Source organism: Salvelinus fontinalis, chromosome 26 (assembly GCF_029448725.1).
Source record: "Salvelinus fontinalis isolate EN_2023a chromosome 26, ASM2944872v1, whole genome shotgun sequence".
In the NCBI taxonomy this organism is placed as follows: domain Eukaryota; kingdom Metazoa; phylum Chordata; class Actinopteri; order Salmoniformes; family Salmonidae; genus Salvelinus; species Salvelinus fontinalis.
In genome coordinates this window covers 10,174,456-10,193,398 of record NC_074690.1, presented here as the reverse complement: position 1 = coordinate 10,193,398, position 18,943 = coordinate 10,174,456, and the positions used below count along the sequence as shown (strand labels likewise).

General features: G+C 44.5%; 1 protein-coding gene across 2 annotated transcripts in view; it reads right to left on the bottom strand.

The window, feature by feature from the left end:
* Nucleotides 1-4,336: 4,336 nt before the first annotated feature.
* Nucleotides 4,337-18,943, bottom strand: part of LOC129823627 (desmoplakin-A-like) — a 29,517-nt gene continuing 14,910 nt past the window's right edge. The window contains exons 14-24 of one of the 2 annotated variants that reach the window (XM_055882484.1): nucleotides 17,747-17,933; nucleotides 17,224-17,468; nucleotides 16,791-16,972; nucleotides 16,451-16,589; nucleotides 16,000-16,193; nucleotides 13,820-13,982; nucleotides 13,578-13,661; nucleotides 13,295-13,402; nucleotides 12,448-12,546; nucleotides 10,420-12,246; nucleotides 4,337-9,844 (exon numbers count right to left, since the gene is read on the bottom strand). In XM_055882484.1, coding sequence (XP_055738459.1) covers nucleotides 6,602-9,844; nucleotides 10,420-12,246; nucleotides 12,448-12,546; nucleotides 13,295-13,402; nucleotides 13,578-13,661; nucleotides 13,820-13,982; nucleotides 16,000-16,193; nucleotides 16,451-16,589; nucleotides 16,791-16,972; nucleotides 17,224-17,468; nucleotides 17,747-17,933 — 6,471 coding nt within the window. In that variant the 3' untranslated portion in view covers nucleotides 4,337-6,601. The remainder of the gene's footprint in view (nucleotides 9,845-10,419; nucleotides 12,247-12,447; nucleotides 12,547-13,294; nucleotides 13,403-13,577; nucleotides 13,662-13,819; nucleotides 13,983-15,999; nucleotides 16,194-16,450; nucleotides 16,590-16,790; nucleotides 16,973-17,223; nucleotides 17,469-17,746; nucleotides 17,934-18,943) is intronic. The other variant, XM_055882483.1, reaches the window with a different exon arrangement.

The following is an 18,943-nucleotide window of genomic DNA, read 5'->3' as shown; positions in this document are numbered from 1 at the left end:
AACAATGAAGTGCTGGGTCTAAGGGAGAGAGGTGACATGAACGAGATGGGAAGTACACTTCCAGAGATGGGTAGATGGGTCATGAGAGAAATCACAGACCTACACCAATACATGAATGCAGAAGCACATTTGGCAAAACTGCATCTGTGTGAGGTTGTGTTTTCGCAGAGATATACTATTTTTAGTTTATACACATGTACAATGACACATACTCTAACATATCTCCCCCTTTCTCGCTTTCCCCCTCTCCAGGGAGGGTAAAGACATCCCAGCAAACCGGGAACATTCCCCGAGCAGTAGCTAAGATTTCCATTAAGTTATAGTTAGGGTTTTATCTAACATTAGCATGATAACATCTCTACATTCAGAAATGTGTTTTAAATTAAATATCCTTGAAATGTTATCCTACCATTCACTACAATGTTGTGCACAATTTTTTTTACATTTATTTCACCTTTATTTAACCAGGTAGGCCAGTTGAGAGCAAGTTGTCATTTACAACTGTGACCCGGCCAAGATAAAACAAAGCAGTGGGACAAAAACAACAACACAGTTACACATAAACAAACGTACAGTCAATAACACAACATAAAGAAAAAAGAATAAAGTAGAGATACTGGAGTGCAGAAGAGCAAGAGGGTGAGTAATAATACGGGGATGAGGTAGTCAGTTGTGCTATTTACAGATTGGCTGTGTACAGGTACAGTGATCAGTAAACTGCTCAGACGGCTGATGCTTAAAGTTAGAGGGAGATATAAGACTCCAGCTTCAGAGATTTGTTTGTATAAAATATTCACCTGATGTTACGAGAACATTCCTAGAACACATTTCGTCTGTTCTTTAAAGGTTCCCAGAATGTTTAAGTAGGTTGTGGGAACAGTCTGGTCTGAACATTGTGGGGACATCACAAAAGATACAGTATGTTCCCAAAACACAAAAAATGTCCAGTTGGCCTGATTATTACAATGTTTCTATTAGGTTGTAAGAAACATTCACCTGATGTTGCAAGAACATTCCCAGAACACATTGTTATGTTCTTTAAAATTTCCTAAAACATTTCTTTAGGTTGTGGGAACTTTGTGGAGATATGACAAGGTTGTAACAGTCCTGACCTATTTATGTTAGTTTTTATGTGTTTTTGGTCAGGGCATGTGTTATGGGTGGGCAGTCTATGTTATCTGTTTCTATGTTGGTTTCGGTTTGCCTGGTATGGCTCTTGATTAGAGGCAGGTGGTTTGCATTTTCCTCTAATCAAGAGTCATATTTAGGTAGGGCATTATCACTGTGTGTTTGTGGGTGAGTGTCTCCTGTGATGTCTTTGTTATGTTAGATGTATTCACTTTTGGAGCTGTTTGGCTGTTCGTTCCTTTCGATGTCCGTTCCTGTTCGTGAGTTTACGTTTGTCCATGTAAGTTTATGTTCAGGTTGCGTGTACGTCGTTTTCTTATTTTGTAGTTTGTTGAAAGTGTTTTGTTTGTTTTCGTGTCATCAGTTATCGTTGTAAATAAATAAAGATGGCATATTTCCCTGACTCCGCATTTTGGTCAGAAGATCCTTCTCTCCTCACCTCATCCGAGGATGAGGAGAGCGACAGCTATTACAAAGGTAGGTTCCAAAAACACTAAAACTATCCTGACATTCAGATAATGTTTGAATGTTGCAAGAATGTAGACAGAACAGCCTTTCTGAATTCTTTAAAGGTTCCTAGAACATTTAATTAAGTTATGGGAGTTGTCTCGGATGTTGAACAAATAATTTTGTGATATTAACGAAAGTTGCACAGAACATTCCCACAATGTTGCACAATGTTCCACAATTTCCAAATAAGTACGTTTTTATGACGATAATAGCATAATTGTTTTAGGTTTAACATAATATCCATTGATGTTCATGCAAAACACATTTTACCTTGTCTTGGAGGTCCTCAGAACATTTAAAGAACGTTATATTTAAGTTTTTTCCTAATATTACCACATTCTCAGCAGGCACATGTCTAGCTCCTTAAAGCAGATTTAAATACTTCCCCATTATGTTTCTCTCCAGATTTAATGGAAATTTGCAGACTGTGTTGTAGGCCCACTACAGCGTGGTACAGACACCCATGGCATTTTTAGTTATTTCATAGGACATTTGACCTTCTTTTAATCACATAAAAACAACAATAAAACTTTTTGAAATCACGTGGAAACAACGTTGATTTAGCCAGTTTTTGCCGAGTGAGATTTGACTCCAATAATCAACATGATCTTCAGTTTGGAATGGAAATAATTTCATCAGGTGTGTTAGCATTCGGGCTGGAGAAAAGGTTTGACACCAATCACACCCTTGAGGGCTGGAGATCCAGAAGCAATCAACAGACTCATGCTATGTAGAACAAACATGCATCTCTGACATGCAGAATAGGGAATCATGTCAGCTCTATTTGTGGTATTTCTATCTGAAACTTTTCAGAATGTTTTTGTACTGAATATTGTACTCTCCAACCCTGTTCCTGGAGAGCTTGTAGTTTTTTTGTTTCTTTTGCTCCAACCCTATCATCGCGACTAATGTATCTAACTATAAATCCGTCAAAACTAGACACAGTATTATCATTGTAATGTTTACCCAACTGAACTGCTTATTTTTCTATTCATAGTTGGCATATTATCCATCATGAAGCAAATCAAGACCTACATGAAGAACAGAAGTGGTTTACAGAAATACCAATCACATGACTACACTAAATACAAATAAGAGCAAACTGCAGTACATACAGTACATACAGTCGAATTTGGTTAACAAAAAATGTAATGGCTTATTTGCTACACGTGGCTTATTTGATCGAATAGAAGTTTTGTAATGCTTAGGTTGTTACGGGTGTACAGGGAATAATCCTGGCAACTTTGAGAAAAAAACACTTTATATCGGAGTTGTGCCTGTTATTCACACGTATATCTGCCATTTTATTGGCTAGAATGGTCCCACCTGATCTTGCCTTCATTTTTTATTTTTATAAATACATTTTACCCCCTTTTCTCCCTAATTTTCGTGGTATCCAATCGCTAGTAATTACTATCTTGTCTCATCACTACAACTCCTGTATGGGCTCGGGAGTGATGAAGGTTGAAAGTCATGCGTCCTCCGAAGCACAACCCAACCAAGCCGCACTGCTTCTTTAACACAGCGCGCCTCCAACCCGGAAGCCAGCCGCACCAATGTGTCGGAGGAAACAACATGCACACGCCCCCTTGGTTAGCACGCACTGCGCCCGGCGCGCCACAGGAGTCGCTGGAGCGCGATGAGACAAGGATATCCCTACAGGCCAAACCCTCCCTAACCCGGACGACGCTAGGCCAATTGTGCGTCGCCCCACGGACCCCCCGGCCGCGGCCGGCTGCGACAGAGCCTGGGCGCGAACCCAGAGACTCTGGTGGCACAGCTAGCGCTGCGATGCAGTGCCCTAGACCACTGCGCCACCCGGGAGGCCCTTGCCTTCATTTTTAAGACATTTATTGTAATTGTAAGAGCGGCTACTTGAGTATCTGGTCAATATAATGGACAATCTGTGCTGTTGGGGGTAGACTTGAATTGGAAAACACTGCCCTAGGCTACGTGACATGTGGACATGGAATGGCAGAAAGCAAAGAAAGTGCATGAGTTGAAACTTGGGAGTGATATGTTCATGTAATATGAGTCGTGACAATAAGTTGTAAGGACAGGTCATTTCTATAGAGTAAGTTAGTCACTTTCAGTCACCATAGGGTTTCAGAAGCACACATTTCAACACCATTGGAGGACAGTGACTGTACCTCGTATTGTGTAGTAGTACAAAGGTACATGATGATTCAATTGTTTGGCACCTGGCCTAAGGACAGTGGAATCTGGCTTACATAACAGCACTTTGTGAGTGGTGGACCTTGGTTACTGAAGGAGTGACCTGCTTAATGATTGACTCTGTCCAAACTAAAGCCAGGCATTAGCGCACACACACACTGATATTCCTGTGTTGCTGTCCTCTAAGACAACTTTATGTTACTATATCATCTCATGAAATGACTGTGTTAATTTTCATTATATTGCTAATTTGCAGTTGTACCTTTATGTGAGTTATGATTGTGTGTGGTAAATGTACACAGTAAAAATGCTTTAGAACAGTGTGAACGGTATGGGACATGGTCTTCAACAACCCCATTGAGTTTGTGAAGAGCACAAGCTTCGACAAAACGTCAGTGAGTGAACCCACTATTGCATTATCATCATAGTTGAGAGCATGTTCTCCCTATTTTCATGCTTCTTAAAGCTCCATAGACTAATGATGGACTTTAAACAATATCTACATGACACTTACAAAAGACAGTGTTGGGAAATTAACTTTTATTTTTCAATTGTTTGGAATACAAAATATATCATTACATAAAATCTATTCAACGGGTAAATTCATAATGGTTTATTACTTGTTTTGTAATTCAGTACCATTGGACATTGTGTTGTAAGGCGTAAATCATTGTCAAGTACATTCATTTTTACTTCAAAGGATTGCTTGAAAACCAGAATCAGATCAGCAAATGTTTGCCAGTGATTGAGTGATATTAAAGCAAAATAAAAGTCAGATAAATTAATATTGTAGACATTGTAGAATAGATGCTGTGAGTCAAGGACATTGAAGCAGTAAGATATTCCCTTTACATAACAACAAAACATTTGGTAAAACGTTATATATTTCAATACTACATGTATTTTCAAGTAAAAAAAAATCTAAACATTTACATGGATATTAGATTTCATTTTAACAAACTGTTATCCATCAAACAGTTGAATATGTTCAACCTTTATACCCCCAAACCAGGTTTAGCTAACAGCACAAAACATAAACTAAACACAATCAATCAATTAAAGATATACCACATCACAAATTCTACCCTATCTAACCCACTTTCCCTCTCCTCAACCATAACAAATGTGCCCCATCACATCTACCCCCATCTACTCCACACTAGAGTTTCCATTTTCAGCCCAAACCCGACCCAATCAAAGATATACCACATCACAAATTCTACCCCATCTAACCCACTTTCCCTCTCAACCATAACAAATGTGCCACATCACATCTACCCCACACTAGAGTGGTCATTTTCAACCCAAACCCGACATGAAGTTCTGAGAATTTATTCAGGCCGGACGAGGTTCGGACTTGCCGCACTGTGTAAAAAAGTTTTTGGGATCGTGCGTGTCTTCGTGACTACTAGCGCACCTTGGCTTCTACTACTGCTCTCTCTCTAAAAATATCTCTCCCCCTCCCTCTACTAGGCTTACGTTTTATAATGATGAAGAACTAGGAGGGTAGGACCGAGCGCTGCATGCGTATTTGTGTGACAAACAGGTGTTAGATTAAAAATGGTTTAATTTCTAGATGTATTGTTTAATTATTCAAGGCTCCCTTTGTTACTTCATTTTCAAAATAAAATGCCTGATTGTATTTAAGGCCATGAATGACTTGTATGCTGTGTAATGACAGGAATGAATGACTGAGATTATATATTGATGTAAATTGCGCTAAAGCAGCTAAAACAGGACGTGCTCTCATCTCGATGGTGAATAGACTATATACGTTTACTATAGCCTACCAGGCCTGATAATGATGATAATAATAATAACACTTTATTCATCACGATACCAATAGAAAATAATAGCAATCAATATTTTCAAAAGCATGTGAGTCTCGTGTTCATATTTCATAACCTCTGCAGGCTTTTGGAGTTGCCTATACAAGAGTCAAGTGCAAAATATGAACTTGATTTAGGCTACATAATTGCATGCAAAATGTTGCTGATCAGTGACAGATGAGCAAACAAATAAATGAGCTACCACCTCCACTTATTTGCCCAGCCAGAGATCAACCAATTATACAGATTCAGTGAAACAAAATAACATTGATTGATTATCAGACAAGTCACAGGGTTTAGGTTACTATGGGAGTGAAGAGCAAAATCCACTTGTTAAGCTATATAACATGCATGAGCACTCACCTCAATTTAGCTAACATTTTCCCAGCCTAATTGTAAACAAATATCCAAACGGAGATTCAGTGAAAACAAATCCCTACGCTTGTCTCAAAGCAACGCGAAGGCACTGTCCCAATCCAAACGGTGCTGAAAATATCATCAAGTTGACCACCCTTGGCTATTGCTTTAAATGTATTATAGGCCAATGGTTGGATATGACTTTTGGAGTTTCCATAAGCAAAAATGTAATACAAGCCTTCAATTGCATTAGCCTATAGCCTACTTAATGCCAATATTTGCAGAATTCAGTTGATCATAACTAGGCCAAAGGTGAGTTTTCCTCTCTCCTGGCTTTTCTAAGACAAGGGCTGTTTCCTCGTCTCCTCACTCCGCTGCCTACCGTTTCCGCCGCATCGTTCCCAACACCAGTTTAAATCAATATGATGTCTTCTAGAAATCTAGCTTTTTTGGGGGGTTTGGGTTCATATCATTTCTATGATGTCGGACCGGGCCTGAGCTTGTGGTTCAGCTCATTGGGCTTGGGTAAGACCAGGCTTTAATTTTCAGACCCAAAAACAACTCTACTCCACACCCTCTTTCCCTATATGTGTGTCTTAATATTAGAACTTTGAGTTGACGCTTAAGGTGTTGGAGGCAGAAGTGGTGAAGGTGCTGTAGCTGGAGGAGTAATCCACACTGCCCCTGCGGGAGCCACTCCTGGACCCGGTACGAGAGGTGGCCAGTGAGCCAGCCCTGGAGCCCGAACGGGAGCCTGGGTTGGACACGTTGTAAGGGCTGCTAATGCCCTTGCTGGACATGGAGGAAGCCTGGAGCATCTTCATGCCATTGCCTTCCTCCACCATGCAGCTGTCCATGGCCTCCTTGTAGGAGATCTTCAGCTTGGTTTTGGGGCAGGTCAGGTTCTTGGTATGGCTCCTTGTGTCCTGAAGCTTCTGTGCTCCTCTCCCATCCAGCCAGCCCCTCCGGATGGCCGCCTCAATGCTGGTTTTCTGTCCCTTGCCGGGTTCTAAAAGCCCTCCTGTCAGATACTGGAATTCCATGAACCTCGTGCCAGCCTCGTAGGGCAGCCATTTCCCCTTCATGGCCTCGACCACAGACATCTTCCTCTTAGTCTTCACATCCTCGAAGCCCACGAAGGCTTTCTGGGCTGGCTTCAGCTTGGTGGCCATGTCATCATCGATGAGACCTTGGTGGACGGCATCCTGCAGGTTAAGCCGCTGGCCATTGGTGGGGTTGATGATGCCTCCAGTACAGGCCTGGGCCTCCAAAAGCTTCTGAGCTGTAATGGCATCAACTATGCCTCTCCGTAGAGCCTCCGGGATGGTGATCTTCTCCATTGTCTCCATGTCAAAGATGGCCGCTATGGGGCTCCCTTCATCAAACTCATCTGTTGGGGAGAAGGTGATGGATATGCTGTTGAAGCGCTTGCGTACGGTGGGGGAAGAAGGGCAGGCCTGGGTGGGACTGCTGCAGGTGGCCACATCCTCCATGTTGCTGGCGGTGATTGACAGCTCGCTCAGGCTGCTCTTGCTGGTGATGAGGTCTGCGAACTGGGTCAGAGTCAGGGTTCCTAAACGATACTGATCTAGGGAGGTCTGGTCGATGATGCCGCGGTCCAGGGAGTCCTGGATGTCATACTGTGTGCCTGTCTTCCTGTCCACCACCACCATACGGGCTGAACCATCAGAAGCTCTGATTGTGATCTCCTCCCACTCACACTCCTGCTCTGAGAGATCCAGAAAGGTGTCGTAGTCGATGAGCTCCTTATGGTAGGCTTCCCTCACGGTCATCTCTTTTCCAGTGTCAGGGTCTACGATCACTACCCTCCTCTTACGGATGATGTTCTTCTGGCTGCTCTGCTGACCAATCTGCTGAGGATTGGTCTTGTCCCTCAAAGGCAGAAGAACCAGACCAGTCTTGGGGTCGGTGATACACCTCTCCTTCAGCTGCAGATAGGTCAGGTTCTCCTGGGTGTTGGGGTCAAAGAAGCCCTTGGTGTCGTCTCCTTCGTAGGTCAGGATCTCATTCATTTCCTCGTCAAAGTAGCCCCTCTTGTAGGCAATGTCTACATCGATACGGTGGCTCTCCTTGGGGTCGATGATGCCACCACTGGCGATCTGAGCCTCTAGAAGCCTGATCCCATGGCCCTTCTCAATCAGTTCCTTCTCGATGGCTTGGAAGAGGGAGATGATGTTGCCAGTGTGGGGGTCTTTGTATCCAGTGACTGCTTTCTCTGCAGACATCAGCTTGTCCTTGAACTCTTTGCCCACAAGGCCTCTCTTCCAGGCCTCCTCCACATTCATGCAGACATTGTTGATAGGGTCGATCACAAAGCCGGAGGCAGCCTGGGCTTCCAGAAGTTCCAGGGTGGTTCCTCGTCTGAGCAGACCTTCCTTCATGGCCTGGTAGATGGTCATAATCCTGTTGTTTGCCTCATCATAGATCCCCGCAATACAGGTAGAACCATGCAGGTAGTTCTTGAGCTTGTCCTCAATTTCCTTGCTGCTGAGCTTTCCCTGGTTCAGCTTCTGCACATCGGTCTCAGACAGCAGGTTGGAGTTGATCAGCTCTGTGACGGACACCTCTCCCCTGAGACCCTGCACGGTCATGGGCTTCTCTGGAACTGGAAGGAGCAGCAGGCCAGAGGCGGGCTCCATCCTACACTTCAGCCTCAGATCACTGTAGCTGATCTCCTCCTCAGTGATTGGGTCCAGATAGCACGCAGGTTTCTTGTTCAGAGCCCTGTAGAGGTCTTCGTCGATCAGGTTGCGATCAAGCGCAAGGTCTTTGGGCAGGAACACACTCAGAACGGGGTCCAGGATGCCGCCAACGGACTCCTGAGCCTGCAGCAAACGGAGGGCTGTCTTCTTGTCCAGACGGTTTTGCTTTAGAGCCTGTCCGATGGACAGCAGCTTTCCGGTGTATGGGTCTTTGAAGCCTGTGCCGGCTGCTTCAGCTGTCATCAGGGTGTCTCTATCGTCTGTGTCCACCACCCCTCTGGAGCAGGCAGCATCAACTGACATCTTCTCGTTGAATTTTGGGTCCATGATGTGGCCGGTGGCAGCTTGGGCCTCCAGTAGCATGATGGCGCTCTCTTGGCTGAGCAGGTTCTTGGTCTTGGCTTCAGTGATGGACATCCTGCCCTGGGGGCCTCTGACCATCCCTGCAATGACACCTGTTCCCTTGAGGCTGAGCTGGATGTCCAATGCCACATCCTCCACGGTCCTCTTTCCCTTCAGCAGCTGCTCCAGGGTGGCCTTGCTGATGATGCCGCAATCACACAGCTGGTGGGCGGTGACCTTTCGGCGAACCCCATCAAACACCAGTTTGGACGGATCCACAGTGACCACTTTCTCGTCCGTCTGGGTCTGGATGCTCGTGGAGTCAGGCCTTTGCTGCAGCCTCCTCAGCTCCCTTTCCAGGGAATCTCTCTTCAGGGCCAGATCCGACACTTCCTTCTGTGAGCTTTGCAGCCTGCCCTTATACCTCTCCTCCACAGTCCTCAGCTCCACCATCATTCGCTCCAAATCGCTCTTCAGGGAGAGCCTCTCCCTCTCCATCTTGTCCTTGTCTGAGTCACATTGCCTCATCTGCCCCTCCTTCAGTTCATACTGGCTCTTCCAGTATGTAAAGTCCTTGTGGATCTTGTCTCTTTCTTCCTGGAGACGCTGTTTGTTGCGGAGCTCAGTCTCAAGGGAGACCTTGACGCGGTTCAGTTCCTCTTCGTAGCGACCCTGGCGGGTCTTGTCCTGTTCCAGCTGCTTCAACTTGATCAGAAGGGTGTCCCTCTCAGACAGGATCTCAGTGTAGTGGTTCTGAGACTGCTGCACCATCATGGAGGTCTGGAAGGGAAAGAGAAAATAAGACATATTGGTCAACACACTCCCATGTTTAAAAAAACTGTATGGATAAAGACTGTATAAATCATTACAGATTAAAAAAGTTACCCTCTCCCCTTCTGGTAAAAATATTGAGGGAAGAAAGATGAACACTATTGTTAGCAAATTTCCAGCAACCAGCAAATGTAGAGCCTTAATTTACTATAGATATCGTGAGTGAGTGCAGTGCAAACCATGGAACCAGTCAGGTGGTGAACATTGGTCCTCTGAGAAAACAATTAAATTATTGACTAAATACTTAGAGAATTTAGCCAGTTAGTTTAGGAATTATTAATAATGAATGAATATTTCATAGTTGAGTAATAGTTATTAATTGTTAACAACAATGAAATTGTTATTTGAGTGAACAAAAGCAAAGAAATTTTCTCATGCAAAAGTTTGAGATGAAAAAAAATAATAAGAGAAAACATTAATTAATCATGTAAATAACTTGATCCTCCTAGTGCCAGTGATTCATGCAGAGTTGTTGGAATTAGTTGGAATTATTTGGAATTGACCCCTCAGATCAATCAAAATACCTCAAATGATTGCTTTTGGACTTTGTCTAAATCCGATTTGAGTTTTTCCCTCTCCTTGGCCATGTCCTTGATGAGCGCTTGAAGTTCCAGTGTCATCCTGCTGCTGCTCTGGAGCTGGACATGCAGGGAAGAGATCTGGGATGTGCTCTCTCCATCCACACTATCTCTGTCAAGTTTCAGTTGCTCTTTCTCCTGCTTTACTCCTCTCATTTCCTCTTCCAGCCTCAGCCTCTCCTTGGTCAGCTTCTGGGTCAGGCACTGGAGTTTCTCGATTTCTGTGGTGGCATCATTGAGCAGCCGGCTCTTCTCCTCAATGGTTTTGTAGAGGCTCTCGTTGCGGAGATTGACCTCACGGACCTTTGCATGCTCCTGTAGGAGCTGCTGTTGGAGTGCCTTTAGCTCTGCGGATACCTGACCCAGGCGATCCGTGGTAGCTGTGTGCACCCGCAGGCTCTTGTCCAGAGCCTCCTGGAGAGGTCGGAGCTCCTGCTCATACTTCCTTTCTGAGGTGGACACCTCTTCCTGCCTGGCCCGGAGGGTGTTGATGGTGGTGGTGTGTTCTCTGCAGCTCTGCGTCATCTTCTTCAGCTCAGACTCTATCCTCTTCCTGTGGGTGAACTCATCCTGGGTGGTTCTCTTCTGCTTCTCCACCTCGGCTTCCAGACTGTTCACCATGACCTGCATGTCCCGGATGCGGCTCTGAAGACTGGTGGACATCATCTCAGCCTTGGTCTTCTCATTGGTCTGCTTTTCGAGCTCCACTCGGACCAGGTGTATCTCCTGTTCTGAGCTTTTGAGCTTGTTGATGACCTCCCGCGAGGTGGTCTTACTGGTCTGCAGTTCAGTGTAGGACTGCCTCAGCTTGGTGACCTCTATCTCTAGGGCACTCCTACTCTTGCCCTCCTCATCTAAGTTGTATGTGAGCAGGCTGATCTGCCTGCTCTTTTCCTGGCTGCTCCTGGTGGCCTCGGCCAATGCTTCTTTCTGCCTTAGCTCCTCTTCTCCTCTCTGGGTGACCAGGGTCTGGAACTGTATCTCCAGCTCTCTCCTCCTTCTTGACTCCTCCGTCCCCTTAGACCTCTGCTGGTGGGCCTCCTCCTCTGCCTTCCTCCTCATATCCTCAGTCTGAGTCACAGATAGTCTCAAACTCCTCAGCTCCCCTTCAAGATCACTCTTATCAGCTTCTAGTCTTTCACACTGCAGTTTGAGCTCGGCCATGTCCTCTTGTTTCTGCTGAGAAGCCTTGAGGATGGTGGTCTTGGTGACATGTATCTCCGACTCATAGTTTTGCTTAAGGTTACTAATCTCCTGGTTGCACTGCGTTCTTACCTTAGAGATATCCTGCTCCGCCCCGCGCCTCCTCGTGGCCTCCTCTTCCAGCTGCATCCTGAGCCTCTCCAGCTCACGCTCCTTGTCCTTCACCGCTTTCTCCAGGTCAATCTTGGACCAGTTGACCTCGTCCAGCTCCTTCTGGCGCCGGCGCACGGCTGCCTCGTACTCTTCCTGCTGGCTCGTATAGCGCTCCTCGGCCAGCCTCCTCTTCCTCTTCTCCTCATCCAGCTGGTAGGTGAGGCGGGCCAGCTTGTCACTGAGCTCAGTCAGCTGGCTGCTGGTGGTGTCCAGGCTCTCCCTGGCCACGCTGGCCTGCATGGCTGTGGTCCTCTTCACCTCCTCCATGGAGATGAGCTGTTCTTTAGACTGTGAGAGCTCTAGTTTATAGCTGGACAGGGCATCCTCTAAGGAACGGTTCTTCTCGCTGCGGTCCTGGATGTTATCCTTCAGACGCCTCAGCTCCTCCTGCAGAAGCTCGATCTTGGTGTTCCTTATCTGAGGGGGGAAAATAGAAGAGTCACAATGAGATAATAGTCGCAATGAAAAGTAGTTGCCCTTAAAAACTAGGATCAGATTAACCTAACTATCATAACCAAGGAAAGTCATATCACTTCCGGAAATGAATCATTTGGAGGAAACTCATATGCTACATATGGCAAACACATTATTTTTATGATTCTGCCATTATGCACTTACCTTCAGTTCCTCCATGTTTTTCAACATCTCCCCCAGGAACTTGTAATAGTCACTGGAGCGGGTCAGGAGCTCTATGTAGCGAGACTGGAGGCCAGTTGCCTGGTGGGGTACAGTTAGATTTAATAGACAAACAAGCAGTTATAGACTTAAATTAGTGTAAAAAATGATAATGGAGTAACTACTATGTACACTTAGAAAAAAGGGTTCTATGGCTGTCCCCATAGGAGCAACCATTTTAGTTCCAGGTAGAACCCTTTTGGGTTCCATGTAGAACCCTCTGTGGAAAGGGTTTTACATTGAAGGCAAACAATTATACCTGGAACCAAAAGGGTTCTAGCTGGAACCAAAAAGGGTTCTCCTATGGGGACAGCCGAAGAACCCTTTAAGGTTCCAGATAGCACCTTTTTTAATAGAGCCTAATAGCAAATCAATCCAAAAAACAAGGATTACCACACTGGGATTAACACCACTTTAATAGCTGTAGGGTATTATGACTGGCATTATGCCACCTCAGGCTCATGAACTCCTTTATCCACATTACCAGGGTGATTACCAGGGTGATGAAGAATGTGTTTTCTATGATGATAGTGTTCTGTATTCCTGCTTTGCATTTCATATGTGTACTTGATGTGCATCTTTGTAATTACAGGGCTCATTTGAAAAAGAAAAGAAAAAAGACCAGGCCCCGCATAACATAACCAACCCCCCCCCCCCCCCCCACACACACACACACACACACTGCTCTAAACAGCAAAACTGATCCTACTCTGAGACGCTTTATATATACGGGCCCTGAAATCTTTATAACACTGTATACTGCCCCCTGTTGGACAGGCTGGTTCATTACCTCTTCTCTGACCACAGTGGCAGGGGACTGGAGCATGGTTCTCTTAATGGGGATGTTCAGCAGGGTCTCCAGTCCAGCACTGTAGGAGGCCAGCTGCAGTTCATAGTCCTGGAATGATGTAGAACCACGTATGAACACAAGCATTTCGTTTTTATTTTATTCTACATGCTACATACAGTATGATACGGTTTTAGTTGGCGATGTGATATGCAAACTGGTAAGATACTGTTAGTGACAACCAAATTCAAGGTGTTGAGAGAGGTTGTGAAAAGTTGACATTCACCTTGATGGAGGCAGCGCAGGTGTCCGCATCCTTCTGTACATTCTCCACCTTCTCCTTCTTTCCTTTGATCTCACTGTGCAACACCTGTCCATCAAACATACACGGCTTCTATCAATCTATCGATCTATCGATCTATCAATCATACCTGAAACAACCAGTTAGTCTCTGTGCTGTACAGAATTGTACGACACCATTTTGGGGGAAAAAATTGGGGGGGGGGGGGGGGCTGTGCAGTGGCCTACCTTCTGTTGGTTGAGGTGCTCCATGAGGGCCTGGATGTCGCTGAACTTGGCTGCCTGCAGGGTGTCCTGGCGCTGTTTAGCATTGTCTATCCACTGGTCTACCACTCCACTGCTCTGCTGGAAATGTCTTAGCTGTTTCTCCTGCTTCTCCAGGTCCCACACTCTGATTAGAGAGGGATGGAGAAAAGGAGAGAGGGAGAGAGAGAGAAGAAAAAGGAGAGTCAGTCCCATGGTCAATTGAGTTGCTGACTACCAGCAAAAAGAAGACTATGGAATGCAAGGAAGCTGAGTGTGATGGATCCCCTACTAGTGCATAGAAGCAATTATTATGAAACATCAGAACTGGATATGAGAGTGATTTCACGGCACAGCAAATTGGCCAGTCTTACCTAGCGAGATCTTTCAGTCTAACATTTCTAGTGTTGATTCAGAAGTTAAATGAACACTCAGTGGTGTAAAAGTACCCCAGTGTTGGTGTTAATAACCAGTGTTGAGTGTGATTGAGACAGTTTTACTCTGTGGAGAATAAAACACTCCCATCAAAACCACGGCCATCTTTATTTTCCAGCATGCTCTGCTGCAGCTCCATTTTTTGGGATTGTTTTTAATACGTGTTTTTGCATATACATTGATTGATTAATCTTATGGCACACAAAGATAAATAACATACATTTTAGTTAGTTAGATTTATTGCACCTGTAACTGAATTAGTTGTTCCAGTTGAAATGGTTTAGGTTGTCTCCTTTATCAAAGTTCCCAAGACTGACAGTCGTTCTGAATGCAGGTCGCGGGTGAATACAAATTCAAACTGTTGGTTGTCCTAACTCTGTCCAGATTCCAATAGGAAATACATATCATTTTGCAAGCCAGCATAATGTGACTTGGAGGCCTGATGTAGTTAGTGACGGGGAAATAAAGGTTCCTGAAGCATTTAGCATTTCTGGCCAATTGTGTCGAAAAAAGGTTCATTACGCGAAGCTATGATCAACACGTTGTACACTAGTGGCACTTGCTGGTCAAATGAATTTAGAACAGACAAATTAGTATAGATGATGTCGTAGAGCATTGTGCGTGGACACAGTACCAATTTTGTCTTCTACCGAAACCAATACCAATCAGGTGGTTGTTTGACAAAACAAAGCCTTGGACGTCATTGATCACGTGCTTCTGATAAAGTGATACAAGCATCGGCACACTGTATCAAACATTACATCACTAAATGTGGCCTGTAAACCAGTAGAGTCCTAACACCACTGTGTTAGGGTAAAACATGGCCTTCAAAGTAAGGCCTTATGATATGTCATGTATTGTCATAAACAGTTACATTTTTATGATAACATACAGTAGAAACTCAATTGGTAAAGTCCACAGAACAAAGAATGTTCTAATTTAACAACCATGTCTCTGTCACTAACAAATATAGTCATGTGTGGTAACTCTACAAATCACTCAAAAAGTCAAGGCACACTGGGAAATTATAGTCCAGGCATGGCTTAGTGGCAACATGGCTTCCAATTCGTAATATTTTGCCACCAGTGAGTGGAAGTGCCATTCTAGGGAGTTTTTCCTAGACACCATGCTTCTACAGCTGCATTGCTTGCTGTTTAGGGTTTTAGTTTAGTTTTCTGCTAATGTAAAAAGGGCTTTATAAACACATTCAATTGATTGATTTAAGTATTGTACCGTTTGTGGTCTATGGTTATGTTAATTTAAGTTGGAGAATGTCTACTGCCAGTTTTGAAGTCTATAAATGCTCACAAGAGCATGTTGCAGTAAAGACTAGTAAATATTATAGTATTTCCTTAACCCAACACTGAATGGCCTAGTCAAGAGATACAGATCTCTTGCTGTGATGGTTAAAAATAGTATGAGGTGTTATTGCATAACACCATTGGTACAAACTATATACACTTCCTAGTGTTAAAAATACTATATATGGTGTTATTGCATAACACTGAAAGTGTTAATTACCTAACATCAGCACTAAGCTTATCAGCACATCAGCACTAAGCACTGTGTTCATTTAACACTCTAAAGTGTGGACCCGTATAGACACTGGGCCAGTGTTAAATTGAACACTGTCAGTGTTGATTTAACACAGGAAAATTTGCTGTGTGTGTTTAGAAGAGTTTGTAAGAGTGTATGTGAGAAGTGTATGTTAGAGATCTAAGTGCCCTCACCTGCTGTCAATCTGGGTCTGAATGCGTCGCCAGCGGTCAGACATCTGACCCACCAGGTCAGCGTATTTGGACAGGTCCACATCACACTTGTGGAAAGAGGCTGAGATCTGACTGTTCACGTGCACTGCATTGACCAGGTCACTCTCCATGGCCTTCTGCAAGTCTCTCTTCTGTTCCAGTTCAGACTTCATTTGCTGTAGGGGCAGACAACAGAAAAAAACAGACATCAGGAAAAACACTGACACTCTCCTAGTTGAAATACACTCCCCTTTGCAATGCCATCACCGACATGGCCATTGTGCAGCAGACCACACAACAACCCAGAAGCATCATATATTTGTTTATATTAGGCCGTTCAGAGTCTAACGGTCCCAGCACTCCATAATGTACGCACTAAACATGGATTGAAAGGTATGAATTGACAGCAGTTGTAACTGATGATTTATCTGACCTTGAGGGTGGATCTGTAGTGCTCCACCTCGTTGAGATCCAGGGAGGTGGTCTCCTTCTCAGTCAGACGGGCCTCGTGGACCTTGATGACATCCTCCGCCTGGAGGAGGCTCTGGAGCAAGTTCCGCAGATATGACAGTCTACACAGGGAAAGCAGACCCACGCACCACGTTACAACACCATCTCAACAGTGAAACATGAAACAACACCACAACAAACTATAACCATTTCACACAGGTGACACATACCCCCAACAAACATTTGCTATCCAGTATGTTTCCGCAACCATTTCTTAACATAGGAAGAAGACTAGAAGGTAGGAGCTCCTGTGAGAGCCGTACCTCTGGAGGTAGGCAGAGGATAGTCCCTGCAGATCTCCCAGTTTCTGGTTGAGGAGGTCCAGCTCTTTCCTGAGGAACTTGGCCTGCTCTGAGTCTGCTGCTGTCCCTTCCAGCTGCCTGAGGACCCTCTCCCTTAGCCTCAGGTACTCATCACGCACCCCGTCCAGATCATGGTGTATGCTCTGAGAACCAGGATCAAGGGTTAGTCCATCATGTACAATAGGTTGCGTTTAGGATTATCAAGATTATTCAAAGAGAAATACACAATTGAATAGGATTGACCACACAGGTTCCCTTCATTGCTATCGCCTATCCAGTCATGTTATCTCAGATACTACATTAAAGACAGGAGAAAGAAATGCAAAGATTGTAAAAAAAATTCACAGGCCTATTTTCTCTATTGAATGCCTCTGTTGTTGATGTAGTTGCATACCTCCAGCTTTAGGAGACGCTGTGAGCACTCCTGCACACTGTTCTCCCCCAGGGGAACATGGAGGTGGTGGCTAAGGCCGGACTCGGCCAGCTCCAGCCTGCGTCTGAGGGCGTGGAGGTCACTAAGCAGGGTCAGGCTGAGGGTAGAGGCCTGCAAGGTATTGGTCGTCTCCGCCTTGATGGGCGGCTCATGCTGGACCACCTGCTTGACCACCTCCTGCTTGACCACCTCCACTTTGGATTGATCTGTGAAATGAAATGGAACCAATTTGAATTTAGTGGCATCAAATCCAGTAGCATAACATATTAATGTAGTAACCTATATCGAAGATAATCCGAGTGATTTCTTGGCAAACATCTGTAGCAATTGGGGTCACAGTGTCCTATTTCAATGATTAAATTCATTCTCTAAAGCTCCCTGACTCTATGATTTCTATTGAACTTATGTAGTTTTCAGTGTAGACAGGGAAGGCATCAGCCATCTAAGAAGCTCCACTGGGTAGACAAGGTGCCCTAGGACTCACTATATGTAGGCAGCCCTATGACCAGTGTGTCGTAGTGGGTCTGGGCTCCAGCATACTGGCCCTCCATCTTCTTCTTCTCATCCTCTCCAAACATCTCGGAGCCATGGCTGTTGCGGAGGAACTCCTGGTAGTGAGTCTCCAGACTCTTTATGATGTTCCGGTACTCCTCAGGACGCAACTGGGACAGCTAGGAGAGAGCGTGACAGAGAGGAAGGAAGAGTGAGATGTACAACTACTGTGGGATAAGAAGACTACTCTTAAAGACCACCAAGGGGAGAGAGAACGCTTATTAAACATATACAGTTGAAGTCGGAAGTTTAAATACACTTATGTTGGAGTCATTAAAACTTGTTTTTCAACCACTCCACAAATTTCTTGTTAATAAACAACAGTTTTGGCAAGTCGGTTAGGACATCTACTTTGTGCATGACACAAGTCATTTTTCCAACAATTGTTTACAGACAGATTATTTCACTGTATCACAATTCCAGTGGGTCAGAAGTTTACATACACTAAGTTGACTGTGCCTTTAAAAAGCTTAGAAAATTCCAGAAATTGACCTCATGGCTTTAGTAGCTTCTGATAGGCTAATTGACATCATTTAAGTCAATTGGAGGTGTACCTGTGGATATATTTCAAGGCCTACCTTCAAACTCAGTGCCTCTTTGCGTGACATCATGGGAAAATCTAAATAAATCAGCCAAGACCTCTGAAAAAAATTGTAGACCTCCACAAAACTGGTTCATCCTTGGGAGCAATTTCCAAATGCCTGAAAGTACCACGTTCATCTCTACAAACAATAGTACGCAAGTATAAACACCATGGGACCACGCAGCCGTCATACCGCTCAGGAAGGAGATGCGTTCTGTTTCCTAGAGATGAACGTACTTTGGTGTGAAAAGTGCAAATCAATCCCAGAACAACAGCACCTTGTGAAGATGCTGGTGGAAACGGGTGCAAAAGTATCTATATCCACAGTAAAACAAGTCTTATATCGACATAACCTGAAAGGCCACTCAGCAAGGAAGAAGCCACAGCTCCAAAACCCCCATAAAAAAGCCAGACTACGGTTTGCAACTGCACATGGGGACAAAGATCTAACTTTTTGGAGAAATGTCCTCTGGTCTGATTGAACAAAAATATAACTTTTTGGTCATAATGACCATCGTTAAACTTGGTGCACTTCACAAAATAGAT